The sequence below is a fragment of the Oncorhynchus masou genome, chromosome 20 (genome assembly GCF_036934945.1).
Source record: "Oncorhynchus masou masou isolate Uvic2021 chromosome 20, UVic_Omas_1.1, whole genome shotgun sequence".
In the NCBI taxonomy this organism is placed as follows: domain Eukaryota; kingdom Metazoa; phylum Chordata; class Actinopteri; order Salmoniformes; family Salmonidae; genus Oncorhynchus; species Oncorhynchus masou.
Window position 1 is genome coordinate 15839653 of NC_088231.1, and position 19166 is coordinate 15858818.

The 19166-nt window shown below is 41.2% G+C and overlaps 1 protein-coding gene across 1 annotated transcript; it reads right to left on the minus strand.

Annotated features, from left to right (window-relative positions):
• Positions 1 to 9784: 9784 nt before the first annotated feature.
• On the minus strand, positions 9785 to 17735 carry LOC135507018 (zinc finger protein 330-like). The gene is made up of 10 exons (XM_064926507.1): positions 17645 to 17735; positions 17110 to 17255; positions 16956 to 16975; positions 16498 to 16568; positions 16207 to 16283; positions 15590 to 15716; positions 15321 to 15425; positions 15018 to 15064; positions 10704 to 10821; positions 9785 to 10383 (listed from the first exon to the last, which is right to left on the minus strand). The coding sequence occupies exons 2-10, from the start codon at positions 17227 to 17229 to the stop codon at positions 10100 to 10102; spliced, it is 969 nt and encodes a 322-aa protein (XP_064782579.1). The 5' UTR covers positions 17230 to 17255; positions 17645 to 17735; the 3' UTR covers positions 9785 to 10099.
• Between the last annotated feature and the right edge of the window lie 1431 nt (positions 17736 to 19166).

Genomic DNA, 19166 nt, shown 5'->3' on the forward strand with positions numbered 1-19166 from the left:
CCGATTAAAAGGAAAAGAGTCTATACATACCTTAAGAAATTAAAGGCTGACATTGTGTTTTTACAAGAAACACATCTTACAGCCAGTGAACACAAGAAATTGAAGAGGGAATGGGTAGGACAAGTTTTTGCATCCTCTTTTAACTCCAAAGCAAGAGGAACTGCAATTTTGATAAGTAGACACATCCCCTTCTGCGTCAACAACACCATCTCTGGTCCCTCTGGCAGGTTTGTTTTGGTGCAGGGACATATGTTTTCAGAGTCTTGGACCCTATTGAATATTTATGCTCCTAACTTCGATGACCATGTTTATTCAGAATGTCTTCCTTCAGGTTGCTCAAGCACCACCAGGATGGCTACTGGTTGGAGGAGATTTTAATTTTTGCTTAGATACAGTTCTTGATAGGTCTTCTGATAAACCCTCACTTCTTACCAAAGCCGGCAAGCTCACCATGTCATTCATGAAAGATCTCAATTTACTAGACATCTGGAGACAGTTGCACCCACAGGATAGGGACTACTCTTTTTATTCACACCCACACAAGACACACACACGCATAGATAACTTTTTACTTTCGACACAACTGTTTCATAGAGTGTTAGATGTTGAGTATCTCCCCAGATTGATAATACCAGAGGAGAATGGTCACTAAGCAATCTCCATTCCTACCAAGGTAAATGGAGCATATAGATGGAGACTAAATCCTACACTTCTAAAGCAACCTGAATTTTGTGCATTCATCAAAGAGCAGATCAATATTTTTACTTTGACAAACAAACCCTCTGCTCCTGACAGCTTCATTCTTTGGGACACATTGAAGGCCTATCTGAGGGGACAGATTATTTCCTATACTAAAGGGCTGAAGAAAAAACACGGTGCGGAACTGATTGCCCTTGAATCTGAAATCTCCGAGCTAGAGAAAACCTACCAAAGAGGCCCGACTAAAGATCTATACAGGCTTTTGGTAAATAAAAAACTTAAATATAATATTCTGAACACATATCAAGCTGAGAGGGCCATCACTAAATCAAAACAGCGTTATTATGAGCTTGGAGAGAAAGCTCACAAAGTATTGGCATGGCAACTGAAAGCAGAGGAAAGTCAGAGGACAATTAATACCATAGAAACTCTTACTAAAGAGATATCCTTCGACCCTACTGAAATTAATAATACTTTTAAGAAATACTATGAAGACCTCTACACTTCCCAATCAAGCGATGATCTATCAGAGATAGACTCCTTTCTCTCCTCTCTCAACCTCCCATGCCTGTCAGGGGAAGACAGCGAGCGCCTGAGTGAACACTTCTCAGTTCCTGAATTGTTGGAGGCCATTAAATCGCTACCTTCTAATAAATCTCCTGGGGAGGATGGCTTCCCTCCAGAGTTCTATAAAGAATTTAGGGAGCTGTTGGTCCCCTACCTTATGGAGGTACTTAAAAAAGCCAGAGAAGACAACTGCTTTCCAGAGTCCTTCTCTCAAGCAGTGATTACTGTAATCCACAAGAAAGGGAAAAACCCGCTAAAGTGCGCCTCCTATAGACCAATCTCTCTCCTTAACACAGATTGTAAACTGGTCACCAAGATGCTGTCTAAGAGACTGGAGTCATGTCTTCCCCTGTTGTTCAACCCAGATCAGACTGGCTTCATAATTAATAGATTGTCCTCCAACAATCTCAGAAGGTTCTTTGATATAATTCACCTTGCTAACAAAAACAAAATACTTTGTGTCGCAGTCTCCCTCGACGCTGAAAAGGCCTTTGATGGGGTTGAATGGCCATACCTCTTTCGCGTCTTGGAAAAGTTTGGTTTAGGTACCGTGTTTGTAAATTTGATAAAATCACTCTACAAATCTCCTAAAGCTAGGATTGCTACCAATGGGATTACTTCCTCCTCTTTCCCTCTTTATAGGGGGAACAGACAAGGTTGCCCAATTAGCCCCCACCTCTTTGCCCTCGCCATCGAACCGTTGGCTGAGGCTATTAGAACGTGCCCTGACATACATGGCTTTGAGGTGGGCCCCCATACCCATAAATTATCACTCTTTGCGGACGACCTTGTCTTATTTCTAACAAACCCAGAACACTCCCTCTCTCACTTGCAGATCCTACTACAGTGTTATAGTTCTTTCTCTGGATATAAGGTCAATCTTGATAAAAGCGAAATCTTACCGTTGTCATTCTTTGACCATCATACCATCAAGCACAAGTTCTCTTTCAGATGGTCGCCTATGGGCTTCACATATTTGAGCATAATGGTGGATGGTAATCTGAACAACCTATATAAACTCAATCTGGCCAGTTTGTTGCAAAAGGTGGAGGTTGACCTTTGTAAATGGATGGACTTACCTCTCACTCTACTGGGTAGAATCAATGTAATTAAAATGAATGTCCTGCCCAGGTTTCTATATCTGTTTCAATCTCTCCCTATCCCTGTTCCCGCAGCATTTTTTTCCTCTCTCGACAAGCTGACAAGACGGTTTATCTGGCACGGCAAAACCCCTAGGGTTGGCCTGGATAAACTGACCCTTGATTACAGTCAAGGGGGCTTAAACCTCCCCAATTTTAGAATGTACTACTGGGCTGCACAGTCTAGGTTTCTGGCTCAGAGGTTTGACAAGGGTCCCTCTCCCTCATGGTTGAACATTGTAAAGCTTGAGGTAAATGATGACACTGGTGCAGATTTGTTTTACAAATGGGACAGAAAATCTATAAAAACCATCACAGACAACCCTTTAATCATACATTCTGTCCTGGCATGGTGCAAACTGCATGAGCTGTTCGGGCGAGGGGGATTCCTTTCCCCTAAAACCCCTTTATGGAACAATAGATTGATCCCTATGTTTTTCCAGAATAGTAACTTTAGACCATGGTCTGATAAGTGGATCACTCTTCTGGAACATTGTTCTGAGGAGGGAGTTCTTATGTCTTTTGATCAGCTGAAACAGAAATACCACTTGCCTAACAGGGACTTCTTTAGCTACCTACAACTACGAAACTTTATTAGGGTGACTCAAGGGACAATGGAACCTACCTAAGATGTCACCTATTGAACAACTCTGCCACGCAGACCAACCACTGTTCAAGACCATTTCCATGCTCTTATGTCAGGACTAACACTGCCTGGGCTAGATAAACCCCGACTTAGATGGGAGAAAGATCTGGGTATTGATCTTGATGAGGATCTATGGAGTGACCTATGCAGGGATGGGGTTACAACCACATTGAACTCCAGATACAGACTGATCCAGTTTAATTTCCTCCATCAGCTCTATATCACCCCATCTAGACTGCACAAAGTTCAACCCAGATATCTCCTCCCTATGTTTTAGATGTGGCTCAGATGAAGGAACATTCCTCCATTCCACTTGGAAGTGTTCAAAACTACAGTTTCTGTCAGGGGGTATGCGATACCATATCCTCAATTCACGGGGTTGCATTCCCTTTAGACCCGGAGGTCTGTCCACTGGGTAACTTTACTAACACCAATCTTAGGCAAAGCCATACTATAAAGCTAACAGAAATATTGCTAGCGATTGCCAAGAAATGTATTGCCTTGAAATGGAAATTGGATTCCTCCCTGCCAGTTGCAATGTGGCTTTCGGAAGTTAGTTGTATCCCTTTGGAGAAAATCACTTACTGCTTGAGGAATAAGTTAGACATTTTACAGAATTTGGCAACCTTTTGACTATATGGAGAATCTCCCCCCACATCTCATTGATTGAATCTATATATAATCCTCACATAATGTTTCACACGTAATGTATAATATGTATCCTAAGGCAGGTGATCCAATGTCTCGTTATTTTTTTTTTATTATTGTATGTTTGTTTATATAATTATAATTTATTTTTGTTACGTTCGTCTGTTACTGTCACTTTGTCCTATCGTTGGGGCGGCAGGGTAACCTAGTGGTTAGAGCGATGGGCTAGCAACCAGAAGGTTGCGAGTTCAAACCCCCGAGCTGACAAGGTACAAATCTGTCATTCTGCCCCTGAACAGGCAGTTAACCCACTGTTCCCAGGCCGTCATTGAAAATAAGAATTTGTTCTTAACTGACTTGCCTGGTTAAATAAAGGTAAAATTAAAATATCTTTTCACTTTTGTTTTGAATGTTCTTAATTGGAAAATGCAAAAATAAAATATAAAAAAAATAATCATCACTGTATGTCTAATAAATGAAAAATAACCCAACATTTATTTTTTATAATTTATTTCCCTTATCCTCCTTCGGCCTTTGAAATGCTCAGTCTGATTGTGTGGGCATTAGGAAACAAATTAAGATATTTACATACACAGCTCTGATTGGCTGATGGGTGGGCTCTAAGACCATCCTCCTGACCCAGATGAACATGTCATTGGTCTATTATAATCAGATCACATTGTGACGTCATGATGTGGACCAAAAGTTGTCCTATCTGAACATGCTGAAATTCTAGACATCTATTTTCAACCTCTGTGTGGAAATATCATAAAAAAACTGTAAATTAATGTTTTTAACTGCACTGCCCCTTTAACAATTTTCAATTGAACATCATTATGTATATGGCATACACTTTATCATTCTGAACTTCAAACCCAAGTGGGACGTTGTGGCTTTGTGACAATGATCAAAGCAGCTATTCACCGATTTGACAGCTGAGAGCAGTTACACCTTTAACACCACCTAAAAACATCAGCTAGGATCTTTTTCAACATCACTCTTTATTAAGCTAGTTATAACTGGCATGTTCACGCATCTCCTGCCATGATCAACTGAAAATTACCTCACATCGAATGCATCCAATTGCAATTCAGTATGTTGACACATGAATATTACATGCGGGAGTCCACTATCGCCGGTTAACGCTTGATCTGGTTGAGTCTAGGCTCTAGTGTTTAGGAGGGAATTATCCAATAGCCAGGTAGCTGGAACTTATTTAATGAAACAATACCATAACTAGAGATAGGGAGCAATGGTGAACATGCATAAAGATGGCAGAATTAAGGTATGACATTGTTTTTGCACTATCCGCACATACTTTTTAAAACTATGGCGTTTCACAAGAGTACTGAAAGTTTCCAAGAGCATCATTGGGGAACTGAAAAAAATATGGAACTACCCGGACTCTGCCTAGAGCTGGCCATCTGACCAAACTGAGCAAGAAGAAACTTGAACAAGGAGGTGATCAAGAATCCAATGACCACTGACAGAACTACAGAGTTCCTTAGCTGAGATGGGAGAACCTGCCAGACTGACAATAGTCTCAACACCACTTCACCAATCTGGGCTTTATGGGAGTGGCCAGACAGAAGCCACTGCTGAGAAAAAAATAATATGGCAGCCTGCTTAGAGACACATGAGACAGACACTGGTGAGGCAAAATATATGCAACTCTTCTTCAGAGTGCAAATGACCTTAGACTGGGTGAAGATTTGTGTTTCAACAGGACAACGACCCCAAGTATACAGCCAAAGCAACACTTGAATAGCTTCAGAACAAGAATGTGAGTCATTGAGCGGCCCAGCCAAAGCCCAGAATAGAGTCTCATTGAAAATCTGTATAAAGATTTGAAGTTAGATTAATGGCAAACTTAAGAGCTTGAGAAAATCTGAAAAGAAGAATGTGAAAAAAAATCCCCAAATCCAGAAGTGTAAAGCTGATACAGACATACCCTAAATGACTCAAAGCTGTAATTGCCGCCAAAGGTCCTTCTACAAAGTATTGATTCAGGGATGTGAATACTTATGTAAATGAGAGCTCTGTATTTTAATTTCAATACCTTTGCTAAAATTTCATTATTGGGTGTGTGTAGATGGGTTAGGAAAAAAACAAATAATTTAATCAATTTTGAATTCAGACTAGTAACGAAACTCGGAATAAGTCAAAGGGTATGAATACGATCTGAAGGCACTGTACTCTTGCTAATGACCGTACAAAAGATTAATGTTACTGATCATAACATATTGCTGAATAAACTTAGGTTATGGATTAAGAGTTACCCTTTGTTCTATTAGAAAGTTTTTCGTTAACAGAAGCCTCTCTCATGCAAATTCCGTTGAGTGTGGTGTACCACAGGGCAGCTGGCCAAGGAAATTGTTTTCAGTTTTTACAAATGGCCTTCCACTGACCATGAACAAAGCCTACGTGTCTAGGTACGCTGACGACTCAACAGTATACATGACGGTTGCAACAGTAAAATAAACAACTGAAACACATAACATACAGCTCCAGTCAGTTTTAGAATGGGTAACTAGAAATAAGCTTGTGCTAAATATCTCAAAAACTAAAAGCATCACTTTTAGGACAAATCACTCACTCAACCCTAAACCCCATTTATATCTATTGAATAATGTCGCTATTGAGCTAGCCGAGGAGACAAAAAAAATGCTAGGTGTAACTCTAAATAAGCTTCCGTGGTCAAATCATATAGACTCAATGGTTGCTAAAATGGGAGGAAGTCTGTCCATGATAGGGCGTTACTCTGACTTCTTGACATCTCAGTCAACCAGACAGCTCTACAGGCCCTAGTTGTCGCACCTAGACTACTGCCCTGCTGTGTGTGGCAAAGAAGGAAATAGGTCAATTGCAGTTGTCCAGAACAAAGCAGCAAGAATAGCACTTAAATGTACACTGAAGTGTCAGTAACATGCACATCAGTTTCTCCTGGCTCAACATGCGAGGTATTGATGTGTTGAAGGTACCGAACGGTCTGTTCAAGCAGTTGGCACGCAGTTCAGACACTCATCGGTACAACACAAGACATGCAACTAAAGGTCTCTTCACATTCCCCAGGTTCAGAACAGAGGCAAAGTATTAAATAGAGCCATGACTACATGGAACTCTCTGCTAGGGTGCCCATATTACTTCCACACCGGAGGTCAAATTCCATGTGACTGTTTAGTCACTGTAATTAGGCTTCTCCAAGCTCTGATGCTGCTGATGGTCAGTAGTAGCCTACCAAACTTGATAAATGTCTTGTACTCAACACTCTCTTGTCCCTCTAATCACTCAGTCATCAATGCAAATGTATTGAAAATCTAATCAAACACTTCATGAGAGCCCATGAGCTCATGTTGCGCAGCATTTCTATAGACTAAGCAGAGGATGGCATCAGCTTTCTATAGGCTAGGCCTGCTGTATTTATCTACCAACTTCTCTAAGATCAAGCACATTGCTTCTCTTTACAACAGGATTATAGCATACCTGGCCTGAATGAAATTGTACCACGGGAAAAAGCGTCCTCCCTTCCATATATAAGTGCATAGATTATTTCCCCCCCCATGCCCCAGTTCTGAGACAGTCAATTCCAAATCAAAATACATTTTACACATATATTCTTTAGTATATGTAAAGACATTGAATAATCTAATGGGTGGCAATATTAGCCTATCACTTGTGAATGATGCCCAGCTTGTGTGCAGTAAGGCAAGAAATAGCTTGCCTTTTTTTGGGCTACTTTTTAAAATCAGTCACACCTACCTCATGTAGCCTAGCCTATAGACCTATATGTTTTGATAAGGTTTGTAAAGTGGCCAAATAACTTCTTATACTTGAGCACATTTAATATCCTTTACAACCGGTGTAGAGCCTAACTGGCATACACAGGATACGTGTGAGTTTCAAGTTTAATCGCATTTGTCCTCACTATTAAGAACAGTGCCAATGCAATTGAAAAATCACATCAAAACATCCAATCATACTTTTACAACTCACCTCACTGTGATGATCCTTTTAAAGAAGAAGTTCCACAGCAGGTTGAAACAGTGTAAACGAAATGGACAGCTCTTTAAGGGGATGATTAATTCAAAACAACCATATGCATATTAGTTTATGGATAGGCTTATGAGCCCAAGGCCGAATCAATAACCTGAATTAAAATTATGATTATGCCATTATACAATACATAGCCTACCACATATTATGCATGGCAGAAAAACATCAAACAAAACAGATTTAAGATGTCTTTGATACATAATTTGTGGAATGTCTTTCCTTAATACATTTGAGCCAATCAGTTGTGTTGTGACAAGGTAGGGGTGATATACAGAAGGCAGTCCTAATTGGTAAAAGGCCAAGTCCATTTTATAGCAAGAACAGCTCAAATAAGCAAAGAGAAATGACAGTCCATCATTACTTTAAGACACGAAGGTCAGTCAATGCGAAAAATAAAGAACTTTGAAAGTTTCTTCAAGTGTAGTCGCAAAAACCATCAAGGGCTATGATGACACTGGCTCTCATGAGGACCACAGGAAAGGAAGGCCGAGTTACCTCTGCTGCAGAGGATCAGTTCATTAGAGTTACCAGCCTCAGAAATTGCAGCCCAAATAAATGCTTCACAGAGTTCAAGTAACAGACACATCTCAACATCAACTGTTCAGAGGAGACTGTGTGAATCAGGCCTTCTTGGTGAATTGGTGCAACAAAAAAAACACCAATAAGGAGAAGAGACTTGCTTGGTCCAAGAAAAACGAGCATTGGACATTAGACCGGTGGAAATCTGTCCTCTGGTCTGATGAGTCCAAATGAGAGATTTTTGGTTCCAACCGCTGTCTTTGTGAGATGCAGAGTAGGTGAACGGTTGATCTGCACATGTGTATTTCCAACCGTAAGGAGGAGGTGGTGTGATGGTGCTTTGCTGGTTTTATTTCCTATTCAAGGCACACTTAACCAGCATGGCCACCACAGCATTCCGCAGCAATACACCATCCCATCTGGTTTGGGCTTAGTGGGACTATCATTTGTTTTTAAACATGTCAATGACCCAACACACTACCAGGCTGTGAAGGGCTATTTTACCAAGAAGTGGAGTGCTGCATCAGATGACCTGACCTCCACAATCACCCAACCTCAACCCAATTGAGATGGTTTGGGATGAGTTGGACCGCAGAGTGAAGGAAAAGCAGCTAACAAGTGCTCAGCAAATGTGGAGTCACCGCAAGCAAGTCAGCACAAAGACAACAGGAGCACTGCCAGTTATTCCAGCGCCATTTCAGCTTAACATAAAATAATTTAATACGCTGAAAACCAACTTAAAGACACCAAAAACAATTTAGTCCAATCAATGTTGCTAAATATTATGTGGCTGTCCCGTTTTCCGTCTGTGTGTGCGTGCGCAAGTAAAACTAAACATGGACTCATCCACTTGTAGAACACCAATGTCATCCTCATCTTTCTCATGTTGGCAGAACGCTCTATGGCTTTGTCATACAGTACACTTTTAGTTTTTGTTGTCATAGGCTACCTAGCTAAAAAGCTTGCTAGCCTAACGAACCAACTGAGTTGGCCAGCTAGTTAACATGAGCCTACATCTCAGGTCAGTGGCACAACATTCATTTACTGTTAGATCATAATCATTGGCCTGTACAGAGAATTAAGTCAAAACCACAAGTCCAAATCCATGGCTTAAGAAATGGACGATTTTGTAATCTAGTTACTGCAGGCCATCAACACAAGCAGACCAGAAACAGACATGTGTTTGTGAAAATAGTTTTTCTTAGAAAGTGGTTTGATTGGTATGAAGCCAAATCCAAATTGGCCTCCTTTGGAGGGCATTTTGCTGTACCAGGACAATCCACCGTTGAGCTCAGCAAACGCTAATCTAAAAAGCTTGCTAGCATCAATCTATCAAATGCTACACTAACAACATGTCACTCTCTTTTGGTCCAGACGGCATCAGATACATGGGCTACACATACTGAGACAGAAGGCTGCTGTTTCCCTCGCTCTGATGATTTCTCTGGTGAGATTCCAGCCCCTTTGGAATTGACGGAACATTTTGAAAACCCTGAGAGTCGAAAGATAAATGTTATTTTAAAAGCTTTATTGGTCAAATATTTGGGGAGGCCTGGCTTCCCTTGGCATCCATGAATATAAGCCACTGTTAACTTAGATTATTTTAGCCAATGTTAGGCAAGAGCCATACAGAAGTTGACCGTCTTCTTAAAACGCGCTAATGTCCAAATACAGAAACAATCAAGCAGTACACATATGGTGATGAACTATCACTTGAAACAGCTTATTACAGTGTACTGCAATGCATTGCACACACACTCCTTGTATATATCTAGTCCTCTTCTTTGGGAAGCGGAGAGGTGGAGATGTGATGGAAACCAACCTCCGTCTACGGAACTGCTTCGATCACGGGGGTCCCTTCAATTTTAAGACCGGCCAGAGAGTCAGCTACCTCTTTTTCCTCCTCATCTTCCTCCTCCTCATCTTCCTCCTCCTCATCTTCGTCATCATCATCATCATCGTCATCTCCGCCATCGTCCTCCTGGTCTCCCTCCCCTCCTCCGGACGATGAAACGTTCTTCCAGTAGGAGTCGTAGCCGGAGGCTCCATAACCTCCATAGCCATAGCTATCCTCGTCAGCACCACTCTGTCGGCCAAACTTTGTCGTTCGGGCTGCAGGGTGAATACAGGAATACAGACATGAGCTGAGAGTTGAGTACTAATCCCGATCCAGGGAGTGCATATATACAACAATTAAAAGGTGTTGAATGTGGCGGGATACATTTGAGGTTTAAGATCTGACATCTGCTACAAGAAAAGAGAGTATGAAAACGAGTGATTTGTAATGATGCAAAAATTACTCAATCAACAACTAAAATTATGATATTACAGTATACATACAACTGCACTGCCAACAGTACTCAGTTTTCCTCTTAATGACTGAAAAGTTTTAATCCATGACTGACTTAAGCACTGATTAGTGGCAGACTCACTGGACATGCTGAGGTCCTTAGTCTCCTGGGTCTCATGGCCACACTTGGGGCAGGGAGGATTTTTACCCTTGTCCTGTTTGAACACCTTACTCTTCACATGGTCGTCACAGAAACAGGCCTGGGGAGGGAGAGACACAGTTCAACCCAAATGGGCCTTGTCACTATAGGTTACAGTCATGTGTCATATCCAGGAAATGTATTCAGCCATGACTGGAAGTGACTTTTCATAGCAGACTAGGAGAACATTTTAATTTTAGCTAACCCTAACCTAATTCTCCAAACCTGCTGCAAAAAAAGTCACCTCTAGTTGTAGATGTATTCCACTTCAGAAGCCTGGTAAACGGGTACTTATTTACCGGAAAAATCGACTAATTTAACAGTGCAACTGGGAATCTACACATTTCCCCCTGAACCAACACCCTTGCTTTTCTTGCACTAACACTTGCCTTTTCTTACGAGCACCGACTGCTGATAGCTGCTTTAGGACTGATTATCTCACCTAGTGACCTGAAGACGAATGCACTCACTGTAATGCCAGGCGTACACAACACGACTTTCAAAAATCCTAGCAATGCTGAGCCTCGAGCATTAAACAACCGTATTTCCTATAGTAAACCATCTGGCAGAGACGGGTGTCGACACACTATAAGATTCTTCACTTGGTCGGGAGGATTCTCCATACCACCCCGTCTTGCCAAAACAATGTGAATAGATTGTTAATGTAGCTAGCTACAACGAGCTGTGGCTCAAAGCAGCCTCATAAGTTCAGTCAGACATACACACTTGCCCTACAGTGTTGAAATATCTTGCCAATACATTTTGGACTGAATAACATTGGGTGTAAACTTCAGAGCTGTAACAATTTTACATTTGGGCTTAGGTTAAATGAAAGTGCAAACCCATACTAATAGTAGTTATCGCTCCTGCTCGAGCGAGTGCACATTCTGGGTGATGCGAATCAAGATCTTGGTCTTCTTCCCTGGCTAGCTCTCATTTGGCTATTGCCGATCGCTGTTCTCAAAACTGCTTGTGGTACATCTCACATTACAAGAGCGTTGCAGATTTTGTGCCGATAACAATCAAATATGGGATCAGTAGCCCTCAGATTGTGACTGACCTCCTCACATTAAATGAGCGTCGGTGACAGCTACGAGTAGACAACAACCTGGGGATTTTGTCTCCGATCTCAAAAAGTTGTCTGGGACAGCTAAAACTAGGGCCAAAAATCATGTAGTGTACCGATGGCTCAAATCGCTCTGGAGAAGAGCATCTGCTAAATGACTCAAATGTACATCTCTCGGTCAATGTGTACAGAGAGGCAACAGCGGTAACAACTACACTGGTATGAGGAACAGTGGGAGAAAGACAATTGTTTACAACATAACACATTGTGTTGATTTAATGCCTTAAGTGTTCATAGCACTTGGATTTCTTCCCATTTTATTGTGTTACAAAGTGGGATAAAAAAAAATTGTATATCTTTCTCAATAACCAAATGTCTAACATTTAAGATGAATAGAAATGATAGTTGTTGCTTAAGTATCCAGCTCCCCAAGTCAATACATGTTAAAATCACCTTTGACAGCAATTACAGCTGGGTGTCTTCTTGGGTAAGTATCTAAGAGATTTACACACCTGGATTGTGCAATGTTAGCCCATTATTCTTTTCATAATTCCTTCGAGATCTGTCAATATTTTGGGGATCATGGCTAGATAACAATTTTCAAGTCTTGTCATAAATTTTCAGCAGATTTAAGTCAAAACTCAGGAACATTCACCGTCTTCTTGGTAAGCAACTCCATTGAAGATTTTGCCTTGTGTTGTAAGTTATTGTCCTGCTGAAAGGTGGATTTGTCTCCCAGAGTCTCTTGTAAAGCAGACTGAACCAGGTATTCCGTCAGGATTGTCTGTTCTTAGATCAGTGGTTCTCAATCCTGGTCCTGGGGACCCCGAGGGGCGGACATTTAGTTTTTAGCACTCAATAGCTGATTCAAATGATCAACTCACCATCAAGCTTTAATCATCCCGTTTCTTTTCATCCTGAAAACCTCCCTGGTATTTGCCGATGTCAAGCATACCCATACCATGATGCAGCCACCACCATGCTTGAAAATAAGGAGGCAGTTACTCAGTGATGTGTTGTGTCGGATAGCACGCCAAACACAAGGCATTGCATTTAGGCCAAAAAGTGAATTCCTTGGCCTTTTTTTTCAGTTTTACTTTAGTGCATGGCTGCATACAATATGCACGTCTTGTAAATATTTTTATTCTGTATATTTGCATTCTTCTTTTCACTCTGCCGTTTAGTTCATTATTGTGGAGTCATTACTATGTTGATCCATCCTCAGTGCTTCCATCACAGCCATTCAACTGAAACGGTTTTGAATCACCAACGGCCTCATGGTAACATCCCTCAGCAGTTTCATTCCTTTCCTGCAGCTCAGTTCAGACAAATGACTGCATCTTTGATGTGTCTGAGTGGTTTAATACATAATCCACAGCATAATTATTAACTTGACCATTCTTAAAGAGACATCCAAAGTCTGATCTGTTATTGTTACCCATCTACCAATCACTGCCCTTTATGAGGCTTTTGAAAAGCTCTAGTAAAACGCCAAATGGATCTACCTCCTGGTCCGGATCGGGTGAATCAAAAGGTATATAAAGAGACATTTGCCATTACTTTGGCGCTGACTTCTTGAATTCGGAATTCATTTAGACAACCATTTGACTTCGGGTAATTGCCACCTGACTCAAATTACTTAAAGATTCTAACTTGTTGGATCTGAGAAGGGGCTCTCCGATATACCGTTTAACTATTGAACAGCTGTTCTCTCGCCTGTGGCCTTGGTGCTTGTATACTGATGCAAATTATACCCAGAGCCAGTCTTTGAAACTGCAACTCTCGGTTGAGCTCAGTACCTCGCCCTAGTTGTGTGGCACAGACTCTTCGATATTCCAGTGGGGCAGGGAATCACCAGCGGGTTCTCTCATCCAGTCCAAACTTGAATCTCTCAATTTAGTAAAGCACCGACTCCAATTCAACCTCTCAGCCAGTAGAGGGGAGTCGCTACCTATGTAAATTCTTAAAAGGACTCTGACCGATTGAAACTCTGAATCCTGATCTCGTGGGTCTCCTTGTCATCTCTCAAAGGTAATTAAATAACTATTAGAAGCATTTAATGTAGAGATAAGTGGTATCATTGTACCAGGCATTTTATAGAGCATTAAGGCATTTGCATGTTTTTGATTAACGCTGTGTGTGACCGAGTAACAAATGGTGTATTTTGAAGTGTGTTTGATTGTAAAAGACAAAAAACAGAGTGTTTCCAAAAATAAACGGCAGTCTTACTTTGTCGCGAGTACACGCCCTCCAAAGACAGTTAACGGCAAGGGAGATAACAACTTTGACACTCCCCTCTACCTGGACACTGGAAACAGAGACCAATACTCTGTGATTGAGCGAGTTACCATTAAAAGACAAAGAGGAAGGTGTGTCCAGTAGTGATTCATTTAATTGTCTTATCGATCTATCTAATTTTTATTTTCCAAGCGATACATAGCCGACGGGCAGAGTAGTGAGACTAAGTTGACTAAAGGTCTTCACACTTTAAACTAGATACATCACAGAGGGGAAATACTCAACCACAGGGAAATCATATAGAGACTGGTAGGACTAGTGCTTAATAACAACTCAAGGATCAATTAGTGGTGAAGCAAAGAGTCTGGAGGAGAAACGTGGGGTTCACACATCCCAGCTAGAGCGTTGAGAGTAACAAGGCAAAAGACCTCTCTACGCGGACAACGTATCAATACAGAAAGAGGCAGGGCTACGCGAGCGGTCCTGGTTATACTGAGATAACCTGAAGTATCTATAGTGTCCAATCCAGGGAACGGGACGCTAACCACCTCTAGCACCCCGCTGCCGGCCAAGGCTGAAGGTTTCGTATCGCGACAGCTCCTTGGTCTTTGTAGTTGAATCTGTGTTTGAAATTTGACTTAGGGACCTTACAGATGTTTTATGTATGGGGGACAGAGGGGTTAGGCATTCAAAAACCATGTCAACCCCTATTATTTCACACAGAGGTAGTCCATGTAACTTGTGTGATTTGTTAAGCCAAATGTTACTCCTGAGCTAATTTAGGATACTTCTCAATTGTATTAATCTTTTATTTTTTAAAGTTAGAACTGTTATTCCACTGACAGAGTATACTGACTAGATTGTTGACAAAAAAATTACAATTAAATCCATAGTAAATCAGAACATTTTGGGGGAAAATATCCAAGGGGTATGAATACTTGGATCTCCATTACCTTGCAACGCAGGCAGGAGTGTTGCCCTAGTCTGTTGCAGGAAGCACCTGAAATGAACATGGGGGGAAAACACAGTATATATTAACACATGAAAATGTTTATTTAAAATCACTATAGCTAGGGGTTAACCTTTCTCTAAACTGTCAACTGGCAGAATGCCTACTTTTCTATATGTTACATGGTGTTCCTCATGGCTGCCAAAGTCTGCCCTGAGGCTAAACGTCAACAGGTTATAGTGTTGAAACCTCTTGATTTTTCATGAGCCAACAAATGTGGTTGATTGACGTGTGAGAAATTGCTCACATTTGTAAGTCTCCGCCTCCAGGACTTGGCAACTGGCTTGGTGCTCAAACTGGTCATCCTCACACAGGAAGTTGTGGCAGAAGGAGCAACGGTATACCCTTCCCCCTGTGTCAGATAGGAAAAAAGGGGGAATGATTACAAAAGGGACACAAGGTGGATGGCAACCAGCATTTGGGTGCATGTATTGACATAAAAAAAGCAAATTATAGGCCTTGTTTAGTTTTGCAGACCAGGCAGGTTGGATAGTATTATAAAATGGCATAATTTACCATGGTCCCATACACAGCGTTCACACTCGATACAGTCGGCATCCATGAGAGGACATGTGCAAGCGTGGGTACTGAGGCACTTTCTCCCGTGGCATACCCAGGCCTCACAGAAGTCACACACTGCCCCCTTGTGGAAAGAGACAGCATCTCACATTACACATATCATAAAGGCATCCAATGATAGACTCATGACTGTGGACAATCTGGGCACATATCACAATGTTAAATAGGTGTAGGTCTACACCAGGGGTGTACTCATTAAGTCTTGCAACAGACACCATTTGCCATTTAAGAACCAAACGTAAGCAAACAGAGCAAACAAAACGTTGAGGGAGCAACCTTCAATTTGTGCAATAGAAACAAAACATTTTTCATTTGGAGTAAATGGTTACAATTGCAGAACGTTTTGCAACAGAATCAGCATAATGAATACACCCCATGGTCATATTCACTAGAAATCAAAGGAGGCAAACTATCGGGGACTACCTGAATTTGACCGATAAGAAACACTTGTTTTCCATTGTGAAACGTTTTGCTATGGTGTGCATTAACGATTACTACTGAGTATTTTTTACTCCCATCTCAATAAAGTTTTTCAAATGGCTCTCATCTCTTACCACCATGCCCATTCCCGTAGCGTGGATCCCTGGGTGCTTGATGACACAGTCTGATGACTTCATGCATTTGGTTTTGCCTTTAGTTGGAATACAGGAAGACAGTATCACACCACAACATAATACATGGTACTTGCACTCCTATACAAACATCTTACATGTAACATTGTGCAATATATTTCTTTGCCACTTGAGGGGATAAATCAAGTTGTATCGAATTAAGTTGGCCTCAAAGAGTTCAAGGGATTTTAAAATCAGAAACATGCCATGCGTCACAATTTATCTTAGACTCACCACATTGACCGCACTGGGGCAGCTTCTGAACGTTTGCACAGAAGTAGCAGAAAGCTCTGTTCTTCTGCCGTCTTGGGTGTCATTGAAACAGGGGAACAAAGTGTCAAAGCCTCCATCACCTGTAGATTATAGTTGCTAATAAAGAAATAAGGCATCTTGTTCAAATAGTTGAATGTGTTCACACAATTTAACCTTTAACTACGCAACTCAGTTAAGAACAAATTCTTATAAACAATGACGGCCCACCCCGGCCAAACCCTAACGACGCTGGGCCAATTGTGCACCGCCTTATGGGCCTCCCAATCACGTCTGGTTGTGATACAGTCTGGAATTGAACCAGGGTCTGTAGTAGTGAGATGCAGTGCCTTAGGCCGCTTCGCCACTCAGGAACCCCAATGTTAGCTAGTTAAGTTATCCATTAAGATGAATGTAAAAAATATTGATTGAAGATGTCTTACCTCTGGCATTTGTCGCATTCCTGCAACACCAGATGAGGACTACAGTAAGTACGAGGACTACAGTAAGTACTAGGGAAATAATCATGATTTACAGTCATTGTTAGCTATCCATTTCATATTGTGTTGTGATGAGAACATGTATATTATTCCATACCATTGCTGAATTGCAAGGGGACTTTGCAACGTCAACAAAGCCCTTGTTGGCTCGAGTCTGTTTCTCCCGTTCCTTGCGGTTCTCTGCCTTCTTGCGTGCACCAGTCTTCTTTTTCGGCATCTTTCAGTTTCTGTAGCTGGCTTTACCTGAAGGCATGTGGGGATTAGCAAACCATAGCTATAACCAACCAACCAAGCCAGCTCAGTCAATGGCATCACATCTTGACAGACCTAACACACCATTAGTCTAGGTCCTTACGAAAATATAAATGTTGTAAAACTGTATTAGCTAGTTAACTAGGTATCTACGTGAAAAAAAAAAAAAAAAAAGCAGTTATTTAGCTATCTATCTGCTTAGCGTTACTGTACGTGTGCTGACCAACACGGTTCAAACACGCGCTAACTAGCTTGACTTCATGGAAATACCAGATGCAGCAACGACATGTAATTGTATAATTAACAGATAAAAGCCTTAACCGACATGTGCTGTTTATATATTTAACACATTATAACCCAAAATGTAAAGAAAGACTTACCAGGAATGTTGCAATCCACGGCTTGCTCAGATGAAAACGGAAGTTACAGAACGGATATTTAGTCCGACTGAGTATTCTCGCCTGAATTGTGATTCGCCTTTTCGTTCCTATGTGAGTTCCTATATTTCTATTGTACATTAATTTCCGTTGCGCTCAATGAAATGTTATATTAAAGTATGAATTGTATATAACATCATGGTTTGGCCAATTAAGGCTGTTATTATCAACGCTAGTACAAAAATACATACTTTTTTATTTATATTGTATTCTGAAGGCACTTCAGTCACCTGCCACCATGACCCATGAATATTGTTAAAATTAATTGGGCTTTACCAAAGAAGCCTTTGCAATGTTTCTTTCTGTAACGTGATCTACGGTGAATGGGTTCACAATGCCCCAGAAGATGGCAGTAAACCATTATTTTCATCACACATGCTTGAGGTCTTGGAGGTTTCTTTAGCCTTATCAACCAGTGGAGGCTGGTGGGAGGAACTATAGGAGGGCGGGCTCATTGTTATGGCTGGAATAAAATGGATGGTATCAAATATGTTTGACTCATTCCATTCCAGCCATTACAGTGAGCCTATCTTCCTATAGCTCCTCCCACCATTTATAACGGTTGAAGATAAATTATTAAATAACTACCCGGAAACTTAATCATTAGGGATTAGAGGTTATGTAGCATAGACAAGGGGTAATGAAAGATGATAAACATAAGTCCAAATAGGTTGGACAGGGGAAGAGAGGAATGTATGTGTGTGCCGAAAGAAAGAGAATCCTTAATTAACTTGTGTTTGAACCGACCCGACTAGAAATCTGGGGAGGGGAGATAGGACAGAGAGGACCCCTCCCGGTTTGGAACTGGGGAATGGAACTGTCAGTTGGGTAGTGATCAACTGAAGAGAAGTAGATAGGATAGCTAACCTCCTGTTAGTGTGTATGTATGTGCGTAGGTTAATAAGAGAATGTTATAAAAGGAACATCTTTGTATATGCACGGGAGAGCTCTCACGAATAAAATTGGATTTGACTAATTGTGAGTTGGGAATTCTGTCTGTTTCATTTAAACCACAACTTTACACATTCTGGGTAGCAGACCTGTAAAGATAATTTACATTTATGAACATTGATTACAGAATTCCACAACACCTCCTCTGATGTCAATGTTTTACACCAGTAGTTCTCTGTACCCCCCCCCCCCCCCAACCCCATTTTGTACCTCAATATTATCTGATAGGGGGACAGAAACATTGATGGCTGATGGTGGAACAGTATCTGCGTAAGAACTATACAGGGGAATGTATGATGGAAGCACTAACCTCTGTTCTGCAGCCAGGAATGAGTGAATGTTTCACTGTATCCAGGACAACATAGGTTAACTGCAGTGGTGCAAAACAAGATCTCACCATTATCACACAATGGATCAGCAAGGCCCTTGGAACTTAAGTCTATCGCTTAAGGATACACCTCTTTTTTTCAATTTTCTTCTAAAATGACATACACAAAACTAACCGCCTGAAGCA